This window comes from Triticum aestivum, chromosome 3A (assembly GCF_018294505.1).
Source record: "Triticum aestivum cultivar Chinese Spring chromosome 3A, IWGSC CS RefSeq v2.1, whole genome shotgun sequence".
In the NCBI taxonomy this organism is placed as follows: Eukaryota; Viridiplantae; Streptophyta; class Magnoliopsida; order Poales; family Poaceae; genus Triticum; species Triticum aestivum.
Window position 1 is genome coordinate 496,171,380 of NC_057800.1, and position 19,035 is coordinate 496,190,414.

Sequence of the window (19,035 nt, forward strand, 5' to 3'; positions counted from 1 at the left end):
CATGCTTGTAGTAGTAATTAAAAAGAAAACCCAAAAATATTTCCTGTTCTTCTTTTGCTTGTTGGGAGCTTTCTCGTGTAAATAGTTTTTTTTTCTTTTTTTTCTTTGGGGGTCGATAGGAGAAGACCATGATTAAATTGTTGAAGTGGCTCTTATATGCATTATTGTTGATCTGACAAAAGAGCCCATATTGCCCTGTCTTCTCCGGTTTATTGAATGCCTGCAGATTCCAGCTTAGTCCAATGCACGTGCACTATTATTATTATTCACACTATTTGGTCGTGCAAGTGAAGAGCAATTATGATGATATATGATGGACTGGCTGAGATGAGAAAAGCTGGTATGAACTCGACCTCTTTTGTTTTTGTAAATATGATTAGTTCATCGTTCCTGATTCAGCCTATTATGAATAAACATGTTTGGAATGACAACTAGAGATCATAGTTTCTTATGCCATGCTTGATTAGTTATGAGTTATAATGGTTTACCTTGCGTGCCAACATGCTATTAAAATGGTTATGATGTGGTATGATAGGGTGGTATCCTCCTCTGAATGATTTAAGTGACTTGACTTGGCACATGTTCACGCATGTAGTTGAAACAAAATCAACATAGCCTTCACGATATTTATGTTCATGGTGGATTATATCCTACTCATGCTTGCATTCGGTGTTGATTAATTTTAATGCATGTTCATGACTGTTGTCGCTCTCTAGCTGGTCGCTTCCCAGTCTTTTGCTAGCCTTCACCTGTACTAAGCGGGAATACTGCTTGTGCATCCAAATCCCTTAAACCCCAAAGTTATTCCACATGAGTCCACTATACCTACCTATATACGGTATCTACCTGCCGTTCCAAGTAAATTTGTATGTGCCAAACTCTAAACCTTCAAATAAATATCCTGTTTTGTATGCTCGAATAGCTCATGTATCAACTAGGGATGTCTGTATCTTCCATGTTAGGCGGGTTATTCTCAAGAGGAGTGGACTCCGCTCCTCACTCACGAGATAAATGGCTGGTCACCGGGATGCCCAGTCCCATGCTTTATGCAAACTAAATCAAAATAATTGCAAACAAAACTCCCCCTGGGACTCTTGTTAGTTGGAGGCACTCGTTGTTTCGAGCAAGCCATGGATTGATGCTTGTTGGTGGAAGGGGGAGTATAAACTTTACCATTCTGTTTGGGAACCGCCTATAATGTGTGTAGCATGGAAGATATGCCATCTCTTGGTTGTTATGTTGACAATGAAAGTATACCGCTCAAAATATTATTCACCTCTGTTTCAAAACCGAGCTCTGGCACCTCTACAAATCCCTGCTTCCCTCTACGAAGGGCCTATCTATTTACTTTTGTGCTGAGTCATCATCCTCTTATTAAAAAGCACCAGTTGGAGAGCACCGCTGTCATTTGCATTCATCACTGTTAGTTTACATTGAGTATGACTTGACTGGATCTCTTTTACCATGAATTACAATGTCTAGTCAGTCCTTGGTCTTTAAAGGTACTCTGCATTTATGTTTTGCGGTCTCAGAAAGGGCTAGCGAGATACCATCTTGTTATATCATATTATCATTGTTTTGAGAAAGTGTTGTCATCCGAGTTTTATTATTATGGCTCGCTAATTGATTATGCTATTGATATGAGTAAACTTGAGACCTATGCGTTATTGAGAATGTGGTTAGTTATAATCTTTGCTGAAAACTTGAATGCTGGCTTTACATATTTACAACAACAAGAGCAAACCGAGTTTGTAAAAGTTTTTCTTTATCACTTTCAGTTTATCAACTGAATTGCTTGAGGACAAGCAAAGGTTTAAGCTTGGGGGAGTTGATACATCTCCAAGTATCTACTTTTCCAAGCACTTTTGCCCTTGTTTTGGACTCTAACTTGCATGATTTGAATGGAACTAACCCGGACTGACGCTGTTTTCAGCAGAATTATCATGGTGTTATTTATGTACAGGAGCAAACGTTCTCGAAATGACCTGAAAATTCACGGAGACACTTTTCAAAAAATAAGAAAAATACCTGCAAAATATGAAGGCCAGGGGGCCCACCACCTTGCCACGAGGGTGGGGGCGCGCCCCCTACCTCGTGGGCCCCCTGTTGCCTCTCCGACTCCAACTCCACCTCCATATATTGAGTTTCGATGAGAAAAAATCAAGGAGAAGAAATCATCGCGTTTTATGATACGGAGCCGCCGCCAAGCCCTAAAACCTCTCAGGAGGGCTGATCTGGAGTCCGTTCGGGGCTCCGGAGAGGGGAATCCGTCGTCATCGTCATCATCAACCATCCTCCATCACCAATTTCATGATGCTCACCGCCGTGCGTGAGTAATTCCATTGTAGGCTTGCTGGACGGTGATGGGTTGGATGGGATCTATCATGTAATCGAGTTAGTTTTGTTAGGGTTTGATCCCTAGTATCCACTATGTTCTGAAATTGATGTTGCTATGACTTTGGTATGCTTAATGCTTGTCACTAGGGCCCGAGTGCCATGATTTCAGATCTGAACCTATTATGTTTTCATCAATATATGAGTGTTCTTGATCCTATGTTGCAAGTCTATAGTCACCTATTATGTGTTATGATCCGTTAACCCCGAAGTGACAATAATCGGGATACTTACCGGTGATGACCGTAGTTTGAGGAGTTCATGTATTCACTATGTGTTAATGCTTTGTTCCGGTTCTCTATTAAAAGGATACTTTAATATCCCTTAGTTTTCGTAAGGACCCCGCTGCCACGGGAGGGTAGGGCAAAGATGTCATGCAAGTTCTTTTCCATAAGCACGTATGACTATGTTCGGAATACATGCCTACATTATATCAATGAACTGGAGCTAGTTCTGTGTCACCCTAGGTTATGATTGTTACATGATGAACTGCATCTGGCATAATTCTCCATCACTGATCCATTGCCTACGAGCTTTCCATATACTGTTCTTCGCTTATTTATTTTTTTCCGTTGCTATTGCTATTATCACTACAAAATACCAAAAATATTACTTTTACTACTATTGCCTATTGCTACCGTTACCACTACTATCATATCACTTTGCTACTAAACACTTTGCTGCAGATATTAAGTTTCCAGGTGTGGTTGAATTGACAACTCAGCTGCTAATACTTGAGAATATTCTTTGGCTCCCTTGTGTCGAATCAATAAATTTGGGTTGAATACTCTACCCTCGAAAACTGTTGCGATCCCCTATACTTGTGGGTTATCACAATGCCTTGCAAATAGAGGTGGGTGTGGTGGCTATGATGGGGGCGATGATCGTCACTGCGGTAGCGAGCCCTAGGTAGACGACACCAGGCACGTTCACTCCGGCTGCGTCCATCGTCTTCCTGATGCAACTGTCGTTTTAGCCTCAAAGGCAAAAAGGCTTTATAGCATTAGGGGAGGAGCTTCACACGCTTTTGAGGGCCAACAGTGGTGGGAGAGAGTGTTTATGGCATTAAGGGAGGAGCTTCACACGCTTTTGGAGCCTCATGGTTGGATCCGACGGTTCTTCGGGCTGGTCCAGTAGTTCCTAATGCAATCTACAGTCCCACCAAAAATTTCATCCAAAGACTCCGAGATGCCTTGTGCCTCTAGGTGTAATATCTGGGTCACACCAAGAAACACCAACTAGATTATATGGGCTTCTCACAAAACTTCTCTCTTGGGGTTATGTCTGGACATGAGTGTGGGCATATGATCTCAAAGGATATTGTCTCGCACACTTAAATTTATCATGAAACCCTTCTTAATAGTCAAGCTTCCCTATGACTAAAACATAAGATAAATATGGTAATTAAAAGTAGTTTACATCTTTTCCTCTTCTTGCTTTGTGGGTGTGTGGGTGTGTGGGGGAGGGGGGGGGGGGTCAACCATCTTTATTGTTCGACCATGAGACTAATAACTGGCCATACATCTTGTAAACATTATTCCCTCTAATCACTTGTCATTTACACCAAACCCATTTAGGGGCCAAGTTGTCCGTTCATGAAGCCTACAAGCCAGAATGTCACCGGAGAAGATCACCACTGTCTCGTCGTAACTCTGCATCACCTCTAGATGAGCCAGATCCGGTGTGACTTGTCAAGAGACTCAAGGAAACCTCAACAGGCTCATGGAAGGAGCATTGAAGACGACTCCCCGAAACTACAGAATTATATTTCTTATAGACCAACAAACATGCAAAGAATATCAGAACTACGCTCGATGTGCTTGCTATTTTATCTGCAAATAAGAGGGGAAAACATTAAGGGAGATTGCAGTAGCATTTAGATTGGTTGAGTGGAATTGACCTAGCATACTACTCCAGTCAAGTAACTTTGAATGAGAGAAACATATGTGAAGTTATACTCGTTCATAACTTAAGTATCTTGTGAAAAGATATGGCTGGTAATTTATTTTTGACAGAAATGGCAAGCGCTCTGCCTATTCATCAAGATACGGAAAACAAAAATAAATAAGACAAGGGTGTATGTACATCTCACACGTGTGAGATATAACTCGGCTGGTAAAATACCTATTCACGTTTAGACTCAAAATTTCATTTTGTCAGGGATTTACTCTACCATTCAAATGGGGTCTGCTAACATTTTAAGTCCACCTAGTGGGAGCAAGTTTAATAATCCCTTTTGAAATATCAGACCTGTCTTGTCTTATATTAAGTCTTGTGCTCCCGTTTGCAGTGTGATATTAGCTAGTTTGATAACAATATATAACAAGGGAGAAGCTAAATGATGAACTCGAGAATAAGAGATGTCTCTTACACAATTTTTGTCTCTTCCAGCGTAAAGAGCGGGCATCCCCTGCAATAGTTGAACGCAAATGCTAATTAGTAGATGAATTATATATTTACTGAAATTCATGGAGCTACTATGCTGATGTACCGTAAGTTATCATTGTATTACATTGACTCTATGTAAAGGCATGATGGGGTTACGAAGCAAGTTTTAGATCTCTAGCTCCTACTTTTGTTCCATCCAAAATATGATTCATTTTGCAAACTTACTCCCTCCGTCCGGAAATACTTGTTATCAAAATGGATTAAAAGAATCCATTTTGATGACAAGTATTTCCAGGAGGACATTTCTAGGACTAAGGTTTTCCGGACGGAGGGGGAAGCCGTGCAGCTGATGGAGGGTTGCTATCATCATATGCCGTCGTCTACTGCTACTGGTCACATCCTGGTTGCCAACCCCATAGGCCATAGCTCCACGTCTGACTTGGCAAGCAGTGTATGAATGCGAAGCTTCGGAGGCCATAGAAAACCAAAATTTTCCACATTACATATGCCAGCTCTCTGTTTTCTCTTGATTATAATATGCTATTCAGTATTTGGAATGGTCAGTCTTTTGCACGATTTGTACACAAATATCAGTCGTGATCGAAACGTGCCAGTCGACCAATCACCAGCTGACTAGAGGTCAACGCATACTACCAGCACGCAAGACTTTGACTTTGCGGCTCGCAAGCGCGCGGAGAGACATTCTATCAGCGCAGCAGCGGTTCGCCAAGAAAATTCGAGGTCGACCGCAGAATCTATGCATTAGGCAGTGCTGAATGAGCAAATCAGTAGGAGTGCGTAGTACGTACCGCACCGGAGCTTGTTCGCGCCGTCGTCGCAGACGCACGCGAACCCCGTCCCGCCGTGCTCCTCGATGCGCCCGTATCGGCACCGTCCGCCGGACTGCTCGCATGCGCCGCACCGCTCGGACCGATCGTCGTAACGCATCTCGAACCCGCCGCTGAGCACCTCACGGAGCGACGGGTTCGCCGGACGACGCGGGCTCGTCAGCACCGGCGTCGTCACCGCCTCCTCGCACCCGTACGCGCGCGCGTCGCCCGTGACCCCGTCGTCATCAGGGAGCACGTACCAGGCCATGCTCTGTTCCGGGCACCCGTCGAGTTTCACAGCGGAGGGCCGGGGGACGCCGGCCTTGCAGTTGTAGAGGAGGGTGAGGTTGGAGTTGGAGGGCGTGAGCTGCAGCGACGAGCGCGGGTCGACGGAGAGGCTGAAGCTGAGCCGCGGGCAGGTCGTGTTCCAGGCGTCCACGTCGGCGAGGGAGACGGCGCGGTTGGCGTAGTCGATGCGCAGGACCCTGTACTGGTGGAACTGGACGTCGATGATCGGGGCGTTGTCGTTGCAGGAGACGCCCAGGCCCGGGTAGCCGCAGTTGGGACCGGAGTTGGCGAGCCAGAATGGGTAGGTGATGCTCTGGCCGCCGCAGGTGGCGTTGCTGCAGAAAGCGGCGGCGTGGGCGTCGGCTGTGGCGAAGGGGAGCAGGACGAGGAGGAGGAGATGGTACATGGTGTGGATCGCTGTCGCTGAGGAAGAAGACCGGGGCGGGTGCCGGCGATCGATCGAGGGAGTAATAAGGCGGTCGGGCTGGGTGGAATCGATCGGTTGTTCTACGGTGCGTGGAAATGTTTTGGTGCCAAGAGGAGACAACGACCACGAGTCAAGGGAGCAGCTGATCCATTCCACGACCTTTTCCAACTTGAGGAGCGAGGCGAAGCTACCGGGCTGTAGCACCGGAAGATTAGAACTTTAGCCCACGAGAGCACACCACAGCACCACTTTTACTTTTTCTTTTTGAGGGAAAGCACCACGTTCCACTTGGTCCAGCGCTGCCGAGCCCTGATGCACACACGCCGAGCGAGCGCTGCCCTTCGACAGTTCGCCGTACGCGTCGCGAGCGCCGGAACCCTACATCTGCCCTGTGTCCAGATTCTCCGTCGATCAACCCCACTGCCCATGCCCCGATCCTCAATATTTAGTCGTATGTTTTATACTTCAGTCGAACCTTCTAGATTTTCGAAAGAATTGAGGGAATGAAGTTTGCCGGTTTTTATAAGGAATGCTATAGTGCCCGCCTTCTAGGGGGCTTCGCAGGCGAGAGTGCCCTCCGCACTGTCCGTTTTGTGGTGGCGTGTCACGGACGCTGCCAGGGATTATCTGTGCCATTCGATCTGCCTAGACGATGCGTATCGGGGCAACAGGTCTTATGGGTCCATGACGTATGGACCGCCGGCGCACACGCTGCTACCCTCATGGGCTCTTTCGGCCGCGCCCACATGCGGGGTCTCGCGCGCTGTACGACATGCAATGGCCTGCGCGGACTTGCCTGGCAGTGCAATCTCCCCGCGTCGGGCTGCTTCAGTCGCGCCAGCCAGGCCCGCGCATGCGCCCAGCTCTGGGCCTGGGTGTTGAATGCCCGGTCTTGTGAGCCAGGTGTGCCCGTCTGTCCAGGCGTAGTCCAGTCGTACCCGCACGTGCACTCGGCTTGGGATTTGAGCGTTGCATGCGCGGCTAGCGGAAGGTACTGTCACGACAACTTTTTTTTGCTGAGATGGCACATGTTTCACAAAATGCTGTCATGGCAGCCACTTTGCATTGACATGACACAGGTTTTGAAACCTATATTTTAAATTGTCATTTGAATTGATCATGCCTTCTAATCCATGATCTGAAATTAAAAATTAACATTTGCTTTATGTCCCAATGTTAAACCAGAACTTTGAGCTCAATGTTGGTACTAAAATCGGGTAATCTCGGGTAGGGGGTCCCGAGTTGTGGATCTGAGATCAATGGGTAACAGGAGACAAGGGAGACGATGTTATTCAGGTTCGGGCCCTCTCGAAGAGGTAAAACCCTACGTCCTGCTTCAGTTATATTGTTGTGATGGAGTATCAAATACAAGATGATCTACCTCGAGTTCGTGTGTTGTGTTCTAAACTCTAAGGCTGGTAATTGTGATTGTGCCTCTTCGAACTAAACCACTTGGCTTATATAGGCACTGGGGGGTATTTAGGGTTACATATGGTCGGTTGCCAATTAGGAATAACCACGTCGACAATTGGAGTTGTCCTTGAAGTATACGCCAAGCCTTCAGCGGTGTCCGTCTTGATCACGCCAGGATTTGTAGCTTCTAGAGTCCTTCCTTGTGAAGATCATTGGGCCGTAAGTTTGGCCCATGGACTGTGGGCCACATAGGTTGGCACCCCTAGTCCAGGACACCGTCAGTAGCCCCTGAACTTGTCTTCGAAGCCGAGGAAGAAAGTTCCATCCTCAGACCAATGGCTTCGGTTTGGCAGGCGAGTTCCTTCTCTATCAGTTCGAGGTCAACTCCGGGACCCGCAACATATCTTCGGCCTCCATACATCGGATCAAGTGGCCTTTATTTTATGTAATCCGAGAACCTTTACCGAGGATTTAGCCTTGGGTCCCACCATATGTGGCCCTTATGTTATTAAAACAATTATTTTCGATCTTCGTGCCATCTGGGGAATAGGTCCATTTATGGCTAGACATCGAAGCGTCCCCCTTTCTTGATTTAACTGGTATTTAATCCACGGCTTCAACCAAGACCGTACACTTGCTTTCTTGCATCTCATCTCAACATGAAAATTTTCTCTTTAGAGCTTAGCTCGAGAGCTCCGGCCATGGCGAGCAGCACAGACTGATCAACATGCCCCCACGGGCCTCTCAAGGGTGACTGGCTGGACCATCTTTCAACCCTAGATTATCTGCCGACTCCAGATCTTGCTTCCACTCGCCCCGGCTTAATATCCTTGGACGGGCGAGAGCACATGGACAACCATCCCATTCCACATGGGGAGGAGCGAGTCTGCTTTGTCCCTTTCTTGTTGCGAGGTCTTGTGTTCCCCATCCATCTGTTCCTTCGGGGTCTTGTTGAATTCTACGGGATCCAAGTCCACAATCTAACACCCAACTCCATCCTTCATATCGCGGGATTCGTTGCCCTCTGTCAGATGTACCTCGGATGCGAGGCACACTTCGAGCTATGGAGGGAATACTTTTGCTTGATGGCCTCCTCCTGAAATGGGAAACTTCATGAGGTGGGCGGAGCCGAGGTATGTCGCATTGCGAGTACCGGCTATCCACCAGGTACCCCTAGAAAGGATACCGAGACGTGGGCTACCTAATGGTTTTATATGGCCGATGTCCCACTTTTCGATCCAGTCAGTTATAGACTTCCCATCTTCTCCCCTGCGCCCCCAAAAAGCGCTTCAACTAGTGTTCGAAGTGTTCCTTGCAAAAGGATGACCCCGAGGTGGCTCATCTTGCCGCTCAAGTGAGGTGCTTGACACATGATGGGCTTATCATCATCGACGTGATGGCAACGGCCATTGCCCAAGGAGTCCAACCTCTTCAATAGCACATACATCCCCTGTGGAGGTACAACGGGACGGACGACACCACCCGATCTATCCGGAAAGGCTTCGAGGATCAGGAAGCCATGGCTACTACTCTAGCCGATATGTACAAGGGGGAGAAGGGGGATTTCGCCAAACAGAAGTTCATGGACGACTTCTCGTACTACCACCCCATCGAAGCGGTGAGTCTTCTTTAAAATATCTTGTCTACCTGAGAAGTGCATTTATATTTCTGAATAGATGTTCAACATATCCGAACAGAGGTGGAAGCGCTGGGTTGAAATAGTGAGCTACCCTGCTCCAAAGCCAGAGACGTACTCTCGCTATGACGCCCCCTGCTTCGATGAGGATGCCGAGCTATCCATTATTTTTTAGGACGGGCTCTTTTACCAAGAGAGCCTTGATGGCTCAAAAGTGGCTATCCTTCCAAACTAGCCGCGGGTACTGTCGTCTTCTGCGATAAGTGCTCCTTCAGCTTCTCTTCGAAAGAGACGCACTGCCCATACGACCCTGAGCACCCTGACTTCTCCTCCCAAGGGTTGTCGCTCAAAGCATCAAATGACCGATCCGACCTCTTCAAGGAGCCAAATTGCGGCCCCTGGAGTGTTGCTCCGCAACCGGCCGCCGTGGAGACAACACATGTTTACCCTGCCTCAGACAGGTAAGCCTTCTTAATAGCAATTTAAAAATAGTTGTGGTTTTGTGTGTTTCACCATCCAAGTTTTAATAGAAGCGACCCGCCCACTCCTTGCCATCAGAGGAAGCCGGCTCTATGGGTGCTTCTGCGCCAAGGACAGACACCATGCCAGCCTTCACTCCAGGGGATATCCCTAAAGTACCTCAACCGGAGACTTCGGAGGCTTATTCTGCAACCAACTTTGAGATCGACGGCGCTATAAATCATCGATGGAGAAAAACTTCTCTAAGGAATCCAATCTTCTCCAGCCAAGAGTTTAACGCCCTCAACTCAGTGGACGCCTAGCTTGGCACTATCCGATCTAGCTTCAAGAATGCGGTAGATGTTTTGTCCAAGGGTCTGCAGGTGAAATCCTTGTTCCTGATTACTTTCACAATAAGTTACACATAGTCTCAGTAGCCCTCAGGATGGATCAATGTGTGTTCCTCTAAAAGGAAGCATGCCATCTAATCTCAAAGACATATTTTTAGTATTTCCGAGGACTTCATGGGCATGAAGGTCTACTGTGTATGGCAATAGCCCTCAAGACACTTGCCGGGTGAAGCATCCAACAAGTGTGTCCATAATGAAAGTAATTTTATTTAAGCGCGAATCCCAGTAGCCCCCGATCCTTAATTTGGGCACAGGTGGACAAATTAATGATCTGATTATATTTTAACAATGTACTTTCTGTTGAAAATAGGTTGCTCGGGATGAAAATAAAAAACTTCCCGAGGAGCTAGATCTGATAAAGATGAAACTGGACACCGCACAATCAAAAGTAGAGGGTATAAATTAATTTACGAGAGAAGCGCAAGATAGGTTCATCTCAAAATGTTTTGCCCTTATAAGATTTCCTTAACAAGGCTTACGTTACAGCAGCGGAAATGATTGGTCAACTGGAAAAGGACCCGAGGTAGGCCCAGAGGACCTGCAATATGCCGAATCTCAAGAACGGGACGACCAGCATGTGTTGTCCCGAAGTAGGGATGACAACAATAAGTTGAATGCCGAGAGCAACCGGCAAGCACGTGAAATTGAGAGGCTAAAAGCTCAAATAACTAACGTCGAGGAGAAAGACAAGAAGACAATGAGGCCATATCCGCTAAGCATGCACGACCTTTAAATGGCTGCAATTATCCCGTGTTTCCAATTTAATTCTGATCGCTATTTTGTATAGTTCTCCTGACTAGTCAGTCACAAGAAGCCACCAATTCTTCCACAGAAGATGCCTTGATGGAACTGACCGAGATGCATCAGAGATCTTGGAGAGCAATGAAGAGTGTTTTTAAAGCTCTATGGCCTAATGAAATTATTCCGTAAGGAATGTCCAAGCGTACTGATCGCATAAAGGGAGCTAGTCGCTGATTACAGGCGTGGAAGATATCAGCCTATCGCGAGGGAGCTAGGGAGGCATGGGCGATGATAAAACCCGTTTCACTAGTGAGGATACAGAGCACCTTTGCTAAAGTTGGCCCTAGAGGGGCTGACGGGAAGGAGGTGCCTACGCACCTAGTGTAAGATAATGTAATGCCAACTGCTCGGCTCTCACAATGAGATAGTGCCCTTGATTATTTGATAGATGGGCTTGATGAAATGTAAGAACATATATGTTTAATGATTCTATGTATCTAAGTGAAGGAAATATGCCCTAGAGGCAATAATAAAGTTGTTATTGATATTTCCTTATATCATGATAAATGTTTATTATTCATGCTAGAATTATATTAACCGGAAACTTAGTACATGTGTGAATACATAGACAAACCAGAGTATCCCTAGTATGCCTCTACTTGACTAGCTCGTTAATCAAAGATGGTTAAGTTTCCTGACCATAGACATGTGTTGTCATTTGATGAACGGGATCACATCATTAGAGAATGATGTGATGGACAAGACCCGTCCGTTAGCTTAGCATAAATGATTGTTTAGTTTTATTGCTATTGCTTTCATCATGACTTATACATGTTCCTCTAACTATGAGATTATGTAACTCCTGAATACCGGAGGAACACCGTGTGTGCTATCAAACGTCACAACGTAACAGGGTGATTATAAAGATGCTCTACAGGTGTCTCCGATGGTGTTTCTTGAGTTGGCATAGATCGCGATTAGGATTTGTCACTCTGATTGTCGGAGAGGTATCTCTGGGCCCTCTCGGTAGTGCACGTCACTATAAGCCTTGCAAGCAATGTGACTAATGAGTTAGTTGCGGGATGTTGCATTACGGAACGAGTAAAGATACTTGTCGGTAACGAGATTGAACTAGGTATGATGATACCGACGATCGAATCTCGGACAAGTAACATACCGATGACAAAGGGAGCAACGTATGTTGTTGTGCAGTTTGACCGGTAAAGATCTTCGTAGAATATGTAGGAGCCAATATGAGCATCCAGGTTCCGCTATTGGTTATTGACCGGAGATGTGTGTCTCGGTCATGTCTACATGGTTCTCGAACCCGTAGGGTCTGCACGCTTAACGTTCGATGATGATTTGTATTATGAGTTATGTGATTTGATGTACCAAAGGTTGTTCGGAGTCCCGGATGAGATCACGGACATGACGAGGAGTCTCGAAATGGTCAAGACATAAAGATCGGTATATTGGAAGGCTATATTCGGACATCGGAAAGGTTCCGAGTGATTCGGGTATTTTTCGGAGTATCGGAGAGTTACGGGAATTCTCCTGGGGAAGTAGTGGGCCTTAATGGGCCATTCGGGAAAGGAGAGAAGGGCCTGAAGGGGTGGCCGCCTGCCCCCCATGGCAAGTCCGAATTGGACTAGGGAAGGGGCGGCGCCCATCTCTCTTTCCTTCTCCCTCTCCTACACCTTCCCTCTCTCCTCTCTTGGAAAAGGAAGGGGACTCCAACTAGGATAGAGAATCCTAGTTGGACTCCCCCTATAGGTGCGCCCCTCCAAGGCCGGCCTCCTCCTCCTCCCTCCTTTATATACATGGGCAGGGGCACCCCAAAGGCACCTCAAGATTTGTCTTAGCCATGCGCGGTACCCCCCCCCTCCACAGTTTTCCACCTCGGTCATATTTGTCGTAGTGCTTAGGCAAAGCCCTGCGTCGGTAACTTCATCATCACTGTCACCACACCGTCGTGCCGACGAAACTCTCCCTCGGCCTCAGCTGGATCTAGAGTTGGAGGGACGTCACCGATCTGAACATGTGCAGATCGCGGAGGTGCCGTGCATTCGGTACTTGATCGGTTGGATCGCGAAGACATTCGACTACATCAACCGCGTTACTAAATGCTTCCGCTTTCGGTCTATGAGGGTACGTGGTCACACTCTCCCCGCTCGTTGCTATGCTTCTCCTAGATAGATCTTGCGTGATCGTATGATTTTTTTTGAAATACAACGTTCCCCAACAGTGGCATCCGAGCCAGGTCTATGCATAGATGTTATATGCATGAGGAGAACACAAAAAGTTGTGGGCGATAATAGTCATACTGTTTACCAGCATGTCATACTTTGATTCGGCGGTATTGTTGGATGAAGCGTCCCAGATCGACATTACATGACCGCGTTCATGAGACTGGTTCTACCGCCATGCTTCGCACACAGATGGCTAGTCGGTGTCTGTTTCTCCAGCTTTAGTTGAATCGAGTGTGACTACGCCCGGTCCATGTTGAAGGTTAAAACAACACACTTGATGAAAAATCGTTGTGATTTTTGATGCGTAGGTAAGAACGGTTCTTGCTAAGCCCGTAGCAGCCACGTAAAACTTGCAACAACAAAGTAGAGGACGTCTAACTTGTTTTGGCAGGGCATGTTGTGATGTGATATGGTCAAGACGTGATGAGATATAAATTGTTGTATGATACGATCATGTTTTGTTAAAGTTATCGGCAACTGGCAGGAGCCTTATGGTTGTCTCCTTATTGCATAAGATGCAAGCGCCATACAATTGCTTTACTTTATCACTATGCAATAACGATAGTTACAAAAGCTATAGTTGGCGAGACGACCATGTGACGACACGTTGATAGAGATCAAGATGATGGAGATCATGGTGTCATGACGGTGATGATGGAGATCATTACGGTACTTTGGAGATGGAGATCAAAGGCACAAGATGATAATGGCCATATCATGTCACATATTTTGATTGCATATGATGTTTATCTTTTATGCATATTATTTTTCTTAGTATGACGGTAGCATTATGAGATGATCCCTTACTAACATTTCAAGGTATAAGTGTTCTCCCTGAGTATGCAACGTTGCGAGAGTTATTCGTGCTGAGACACCACGTGATGATCGGGTGTGATAAGTGATGTCTACTACACAACCTTCTTCTTGTAGACGTTGTTGGGCCTCCAAGTGCAGAGGTTTGTAGGACAGTAGCAAATTTCCCTCAAGTGGATGACCTAAGATTTATCAATACGTAGGAGGCGTAGGATGAAGATGGTCTCTCTCAAGCAACCCTGCAACCAAATAACAAAGAGTCTCTTGTGTCCACAACACACCCAATACAATGGTAAATTGTATAGGTGCACTAGTTCGGCGAAGAGATGGTGATACAAGTGCAATATGGATAGTAGATAATGGTTTTTGTAATACGAAAATATAAAAACAGGAAGGTAACTAATGATAAAAGTGAGCGTAAATGGTATTGCAATGCGTTGAAACAAGGCCTAGGTTTCATCCTTTCACTAGTGCAAGTTCTCTCAACAATAATAACATAATTGGATCACATAACTATCCCTCAACATGCAACAAAGAGTCACTCCAAAGTCACTAATAGCAGAGAACAAACGAAGAGATTATGGTAGGGTACGAAACCACCTCAAAGTTATCCTTTCTGATCGATCTATTCAAGAGTTTGTAGTAAAATAACATGAAGCTATTCTTTCCGTTCAATCTATCATAGAGTTCGTACTAGAATAACACCTTAAGACACAAATCAACCAAAACCCTAATGTCACCTAGATACTCCAATGTCACCTCAAGTATCCGTGGGTATGATTACACGATATGCATCACACAATCTCAGATTCATCTATTCAAACCAACACAAAGAACTTCAAAGGGTGCCCCAAAGTTTCTATCGGAGAGTCAAGACAAAAACGTGTGCCAACCCCTATGCATAGGTTCATGGGCGGAACCCGCAAGTTGATCACCAAAACATACATCAAGTGGATCAATAGAATACCCCATTGTCACCACGGGTATCCCACGCAAGACATACATCAAATGTTCTCAAATCCTTAAAGAATCAATCCGATAAGATAACTTCAAAGGGAAAACTCAATCCATTACAAGAGAGTAGAGGGGGAGAAACATCATAAGATCCAACTATAATAGCAAAGCTCGCGATACATCAAGATCGTACCACCTCAAGAACACGAGAGAGAGAGAGATCAAATACATAGCTACTGGTACATACCCTCATCCCCGAGGGAGAACTACCCCCTCCTCGTCATGGAGAGCACCGGGATGATGAAGATGGCCACCGGAGAGGGATTCCCCCCTCTGGCAGGGTGCCGGAACGGGTCTAGATTGGTTTTCGGTGGCTACAGATTCTTCTGGCGGTGGAACTCCCGATCTATTCTGCTCCTCGATAGTTTTAGGGTATATGGATATATATATATATATATATATATATATATATAGAAGGAAGAAATACGTCAGGGGGGCCATGAGGGGCCCACGAGGGTGGAGGGCGCGCCCAAGGGGTGGGTGCGCCCCCTGCCTTGTGCCTTCCCCGTTGCTTCCCTTACGTACACCCCAAGTCTTCTGGATTGCTTCCGTTCCAAAAATAAGTTCCGTGAAGTTTCAGGTCAATTGGACTCCGTTTGATTTTCCTTTTCTGCGATACTCTAAAACAAGGAAAAAACATAAACTGGCACTGGGCTCTAGGTTAATAGGTTAGTCCCAAAAATCATAGAAAATAGCATATTAATGCATATAAAATATCCAAGGTTGATAATATAATAGCATGGAACAATCAAAAATTATAGATACGTTGTATACGTATCAACATCCTCAAGCTTAATTCCTGCTCGTCCTCGAGTAGGTAAACGATAAAAACAGAATTTTTGATGTGGAATACTACCTAACATATTTATCCATGTAGTTCTCTTTATTGTGGCAAGAATATTCAGATCCATAAGATTCAAGACAAAAGTTTAATGTTGACATAAAAATAATAATTCTTCAAGCATACTAACCAAGTAATCATGTTTTCTCAAAATAACATGGCCAAAGAAAGCTATCCCTACAAAATCATATAGTCTGGCTATGCTCCATCTTCACCACACAAATTATTTAAATCATGCACAACCCCGATGACAAGCCAAGCAATTGTTTCATACTTTTTGATGTTCTCAAACTTTTTCAATCTTCACGCAATACATGAGCGTGAGCCATGGACATAGCACTATATGTGGAATAGAATGGTGGTTGTGGAGAGGACAAAAAGGAGAAGATAGTCTCACATCAACTAGGCGTATCAACAGGCTATGGAGATGCCCATCAATAGATATCAATGTGAGTGAGTAGGGATTGGCATGCAACGGATGCACTAGAGCTATAAGTGTATGAAAGCTCAACAAAAGAAACTAGTGGGTGTGCATCCAACTTGCTTGCTCACGAAGACCTAGGGCATTTTGAGGAAACCCATCATTGGAATATACAAGCCAAGTTCTATAATGTAAAATTCCCACTAGTATATGGAAGTGACAACATAGGAGACTCTCTATCATGAAGATTATGGTGCTACTTTGAAGCACAAGTGTGGTAAAAAGATAGTAGAATTGTCCCTTCTCTCTTTTTCTCTCATTTTTTTATTTGGGATTCTTTGGCCTCTTTTTTCGTCCGGAGTCTCATCCAGACTTGTGGGGGAATCATAGTCTCCATCATCCTTTCCTCACCGGGACAATACTCTCATAATGATGATCATCACACTTTTATTTTCTTACAACTCAAGAATTACAACTCGATACTTAGGACAAGATATGACTCTATATGAATGCCTCCGACGGTGTACCGGGATGTGCAATGACTCATGAGTGACATGTATGAAAGAATTATGAACGGTGGCTTTGCCACAAATACGATGTCAACTACATGATCATGAATAGCAATATGACAATGATAGAGCATGTCATAATAAACGGAACGGTGGAAAGTTGCATGGCAATATATCTCGGAATGGCTATGGAAATGCCATGATAGGTAGGTATGGTGGCTGTTTTTAGGAAGGTATATGGTGGGTGTATGATACCGACGAAAAGTGCCCGATATTAGGGAGGCTAGCAATGGTGGAAGGGTGAGAGTGTGTATAATCCATGGACTCAACATTAGTCATAAAGAACTCACATACTTATTGCAAAAATCTATTAGTTATCGAAACAAAGTACTACATGCATGCTCCTAGGGGATAGATTGGTAGGAAAAGACCATCGCTCGTCCCCGACCGCCACTCATAAGGAAGACAATCAATAAATAAATCATGCTCCGACTTCATCACATAACGGTTCACCATACGTGCATGCTACGGGAATCACAAACTTCAACACAAGTATTTCTCAAATTCACAATTACTCAACTAGCATGACTCTAATATCACCATCTCCATATCTCAAAATAATTATCAAGTATCAAACTTCTCATAGTATTCAATGCACTTTATATGAAAGTTTTTATTATACCCATCTTGGATGCCCATCATATTAGGACTAGTTTCATAACCAAAGAAAACTACCATGCTGTTCTAAAGACTCTCAAAATAATATAAGTGAAGCACAAGAGTTCATCTATTTCTATAAAATAAAACCACCGCCGTGCTCTAAAAGGATATAAGTGAAGCACTGGAGCTACAACAAACTACTCCGAAAGATATAAGTGAAGATCAATGAGTAGTTGAATAATTATGCAACTATATGAAGACTCTCTAACATTTAAGAATTTCATATCTTGGTATTTTATTCAAACAGCAAGCAAAACAAAATTAAATAAAATGACGCTCCAAGCAAAACACATATCATGTGGCGAATAAAAATATAGCTCCAAGTAAAGTTACCGATGAACGAAGACGAAAGAGGGGATGCCTTCCAGGGCATCCCCAAGCTTAGGCTTTTGGTTGTCCTTGAATATTACCTTGGGGTACCTTGGGCATCCCCAAGCTTAGGCTCTTGCCACTCCTTGTTCTATAGTCCATCAAATCTTTACCCAAAACTTGAAAACTTCACAATACAAAACTTAACAGAAAACTCGTAAGCTCCGTTAGTATAAGAAAATAAATCACCACTTAGGTACTGTTGTGAACTCTTTATAAATTCATATTGGTGTAATATCTACTGTATTCCAACTCATCTATGGTTTATACCCTCCGATACTACTCATAGATTCATCAAAATAAGCAAACAACACATAGAAAACAGAATCTGTCAAAAGCAGAACAGTCTGTAGTAATCTGGATCAAACGTATACTTATTGAACTCATAAAATTCTCAAATAAATTGGTGGACCTGAGGAATTTGTTTATTAATCCTCTTCAGAAAGAATCAACTTAATATCACTCTTCAGTAAAACATGGCAGCAATTCTCGTGAGCGCTAAAGTTTCTGTTTTTTACAGCAAGATCAACAAGACTTTCCCCAAGTCTTCCCAACGGTTCTACTTGGCACAAATACTAATTAAAACATAAAAACTCAATAATAACAGATTCTAGATAAATTATTTATTGCTAAACAGGAGCAAAAAGTAAATAACAAAAATAAAATTGGGTTGCCTCCCAACAAGCGCTATCGTTTAACGTCCCTAGCTAGGCATGATGATTTCAATGATGCTCACATAAAGGATAAGAATTGAAATATAAAAATAGACTCATGAAGAATATGACTAGCACATTTAAGTCTAACCCAATTCCTATGCATAGGGATTTTGTGAGCAAACAACTCGTGGGAACAATAATCAACTAGCATAGGAAGGTAAAACAAGCATAACTTCAAAACTTTAAGCACATAGAGAGGAAACTTGATATTATTGCAATTCCTACAAGCATATATTCCTCCCTCACAATAATTTTCAGTAGCATCATGAATGAATTCAACAATATAACCATCACCTAAAGCATTCTTTTCATGATCTACAAGCATAGAAATTTTATTACTCTTCACACAAGCAAAATTCTTCTCGTTCAGAATAGTGGGAGTATCATAAGACACTCG

General features: G+C 44.4%; 1 protein-coding gene across 1 annotated transcript; it reads right to left on the reverse strand.

Moving 5' to 3' along the window:
* Window positions 1-3,907: 3,907 nt before the first annotated feature.
* LOC123061828 (LEAF RUST 10 DISEASE-RESISTANCE LOCUS RECEPTOR-LIKE PROTEIN KINASE-like 1.2) lies at window positions 3,908-6,496 on the reverse strand. The gene is made up of 3 exons (XM_044485108.1): window positions 5,592-6,496; window positions 4,766-4,804; window positions 3,908-4,226 (listed from the first exon to the last, which is right to left on the reverse strand). The coding sequence occupies exons 1-3, from the start codon at window positions 6,304-6,306 to the stop codon at window positions 4,012-4,014; spliced, it is 969 nt and encodes a 322-aa protein (XP_044341043.1). The 5' UTR covers window positions 6,307-6,496; the 3' UTR covers window positions 3,908-4,011.
* Window positions 6,497-19,035: the final 12,539 nt, after the last annotated feature.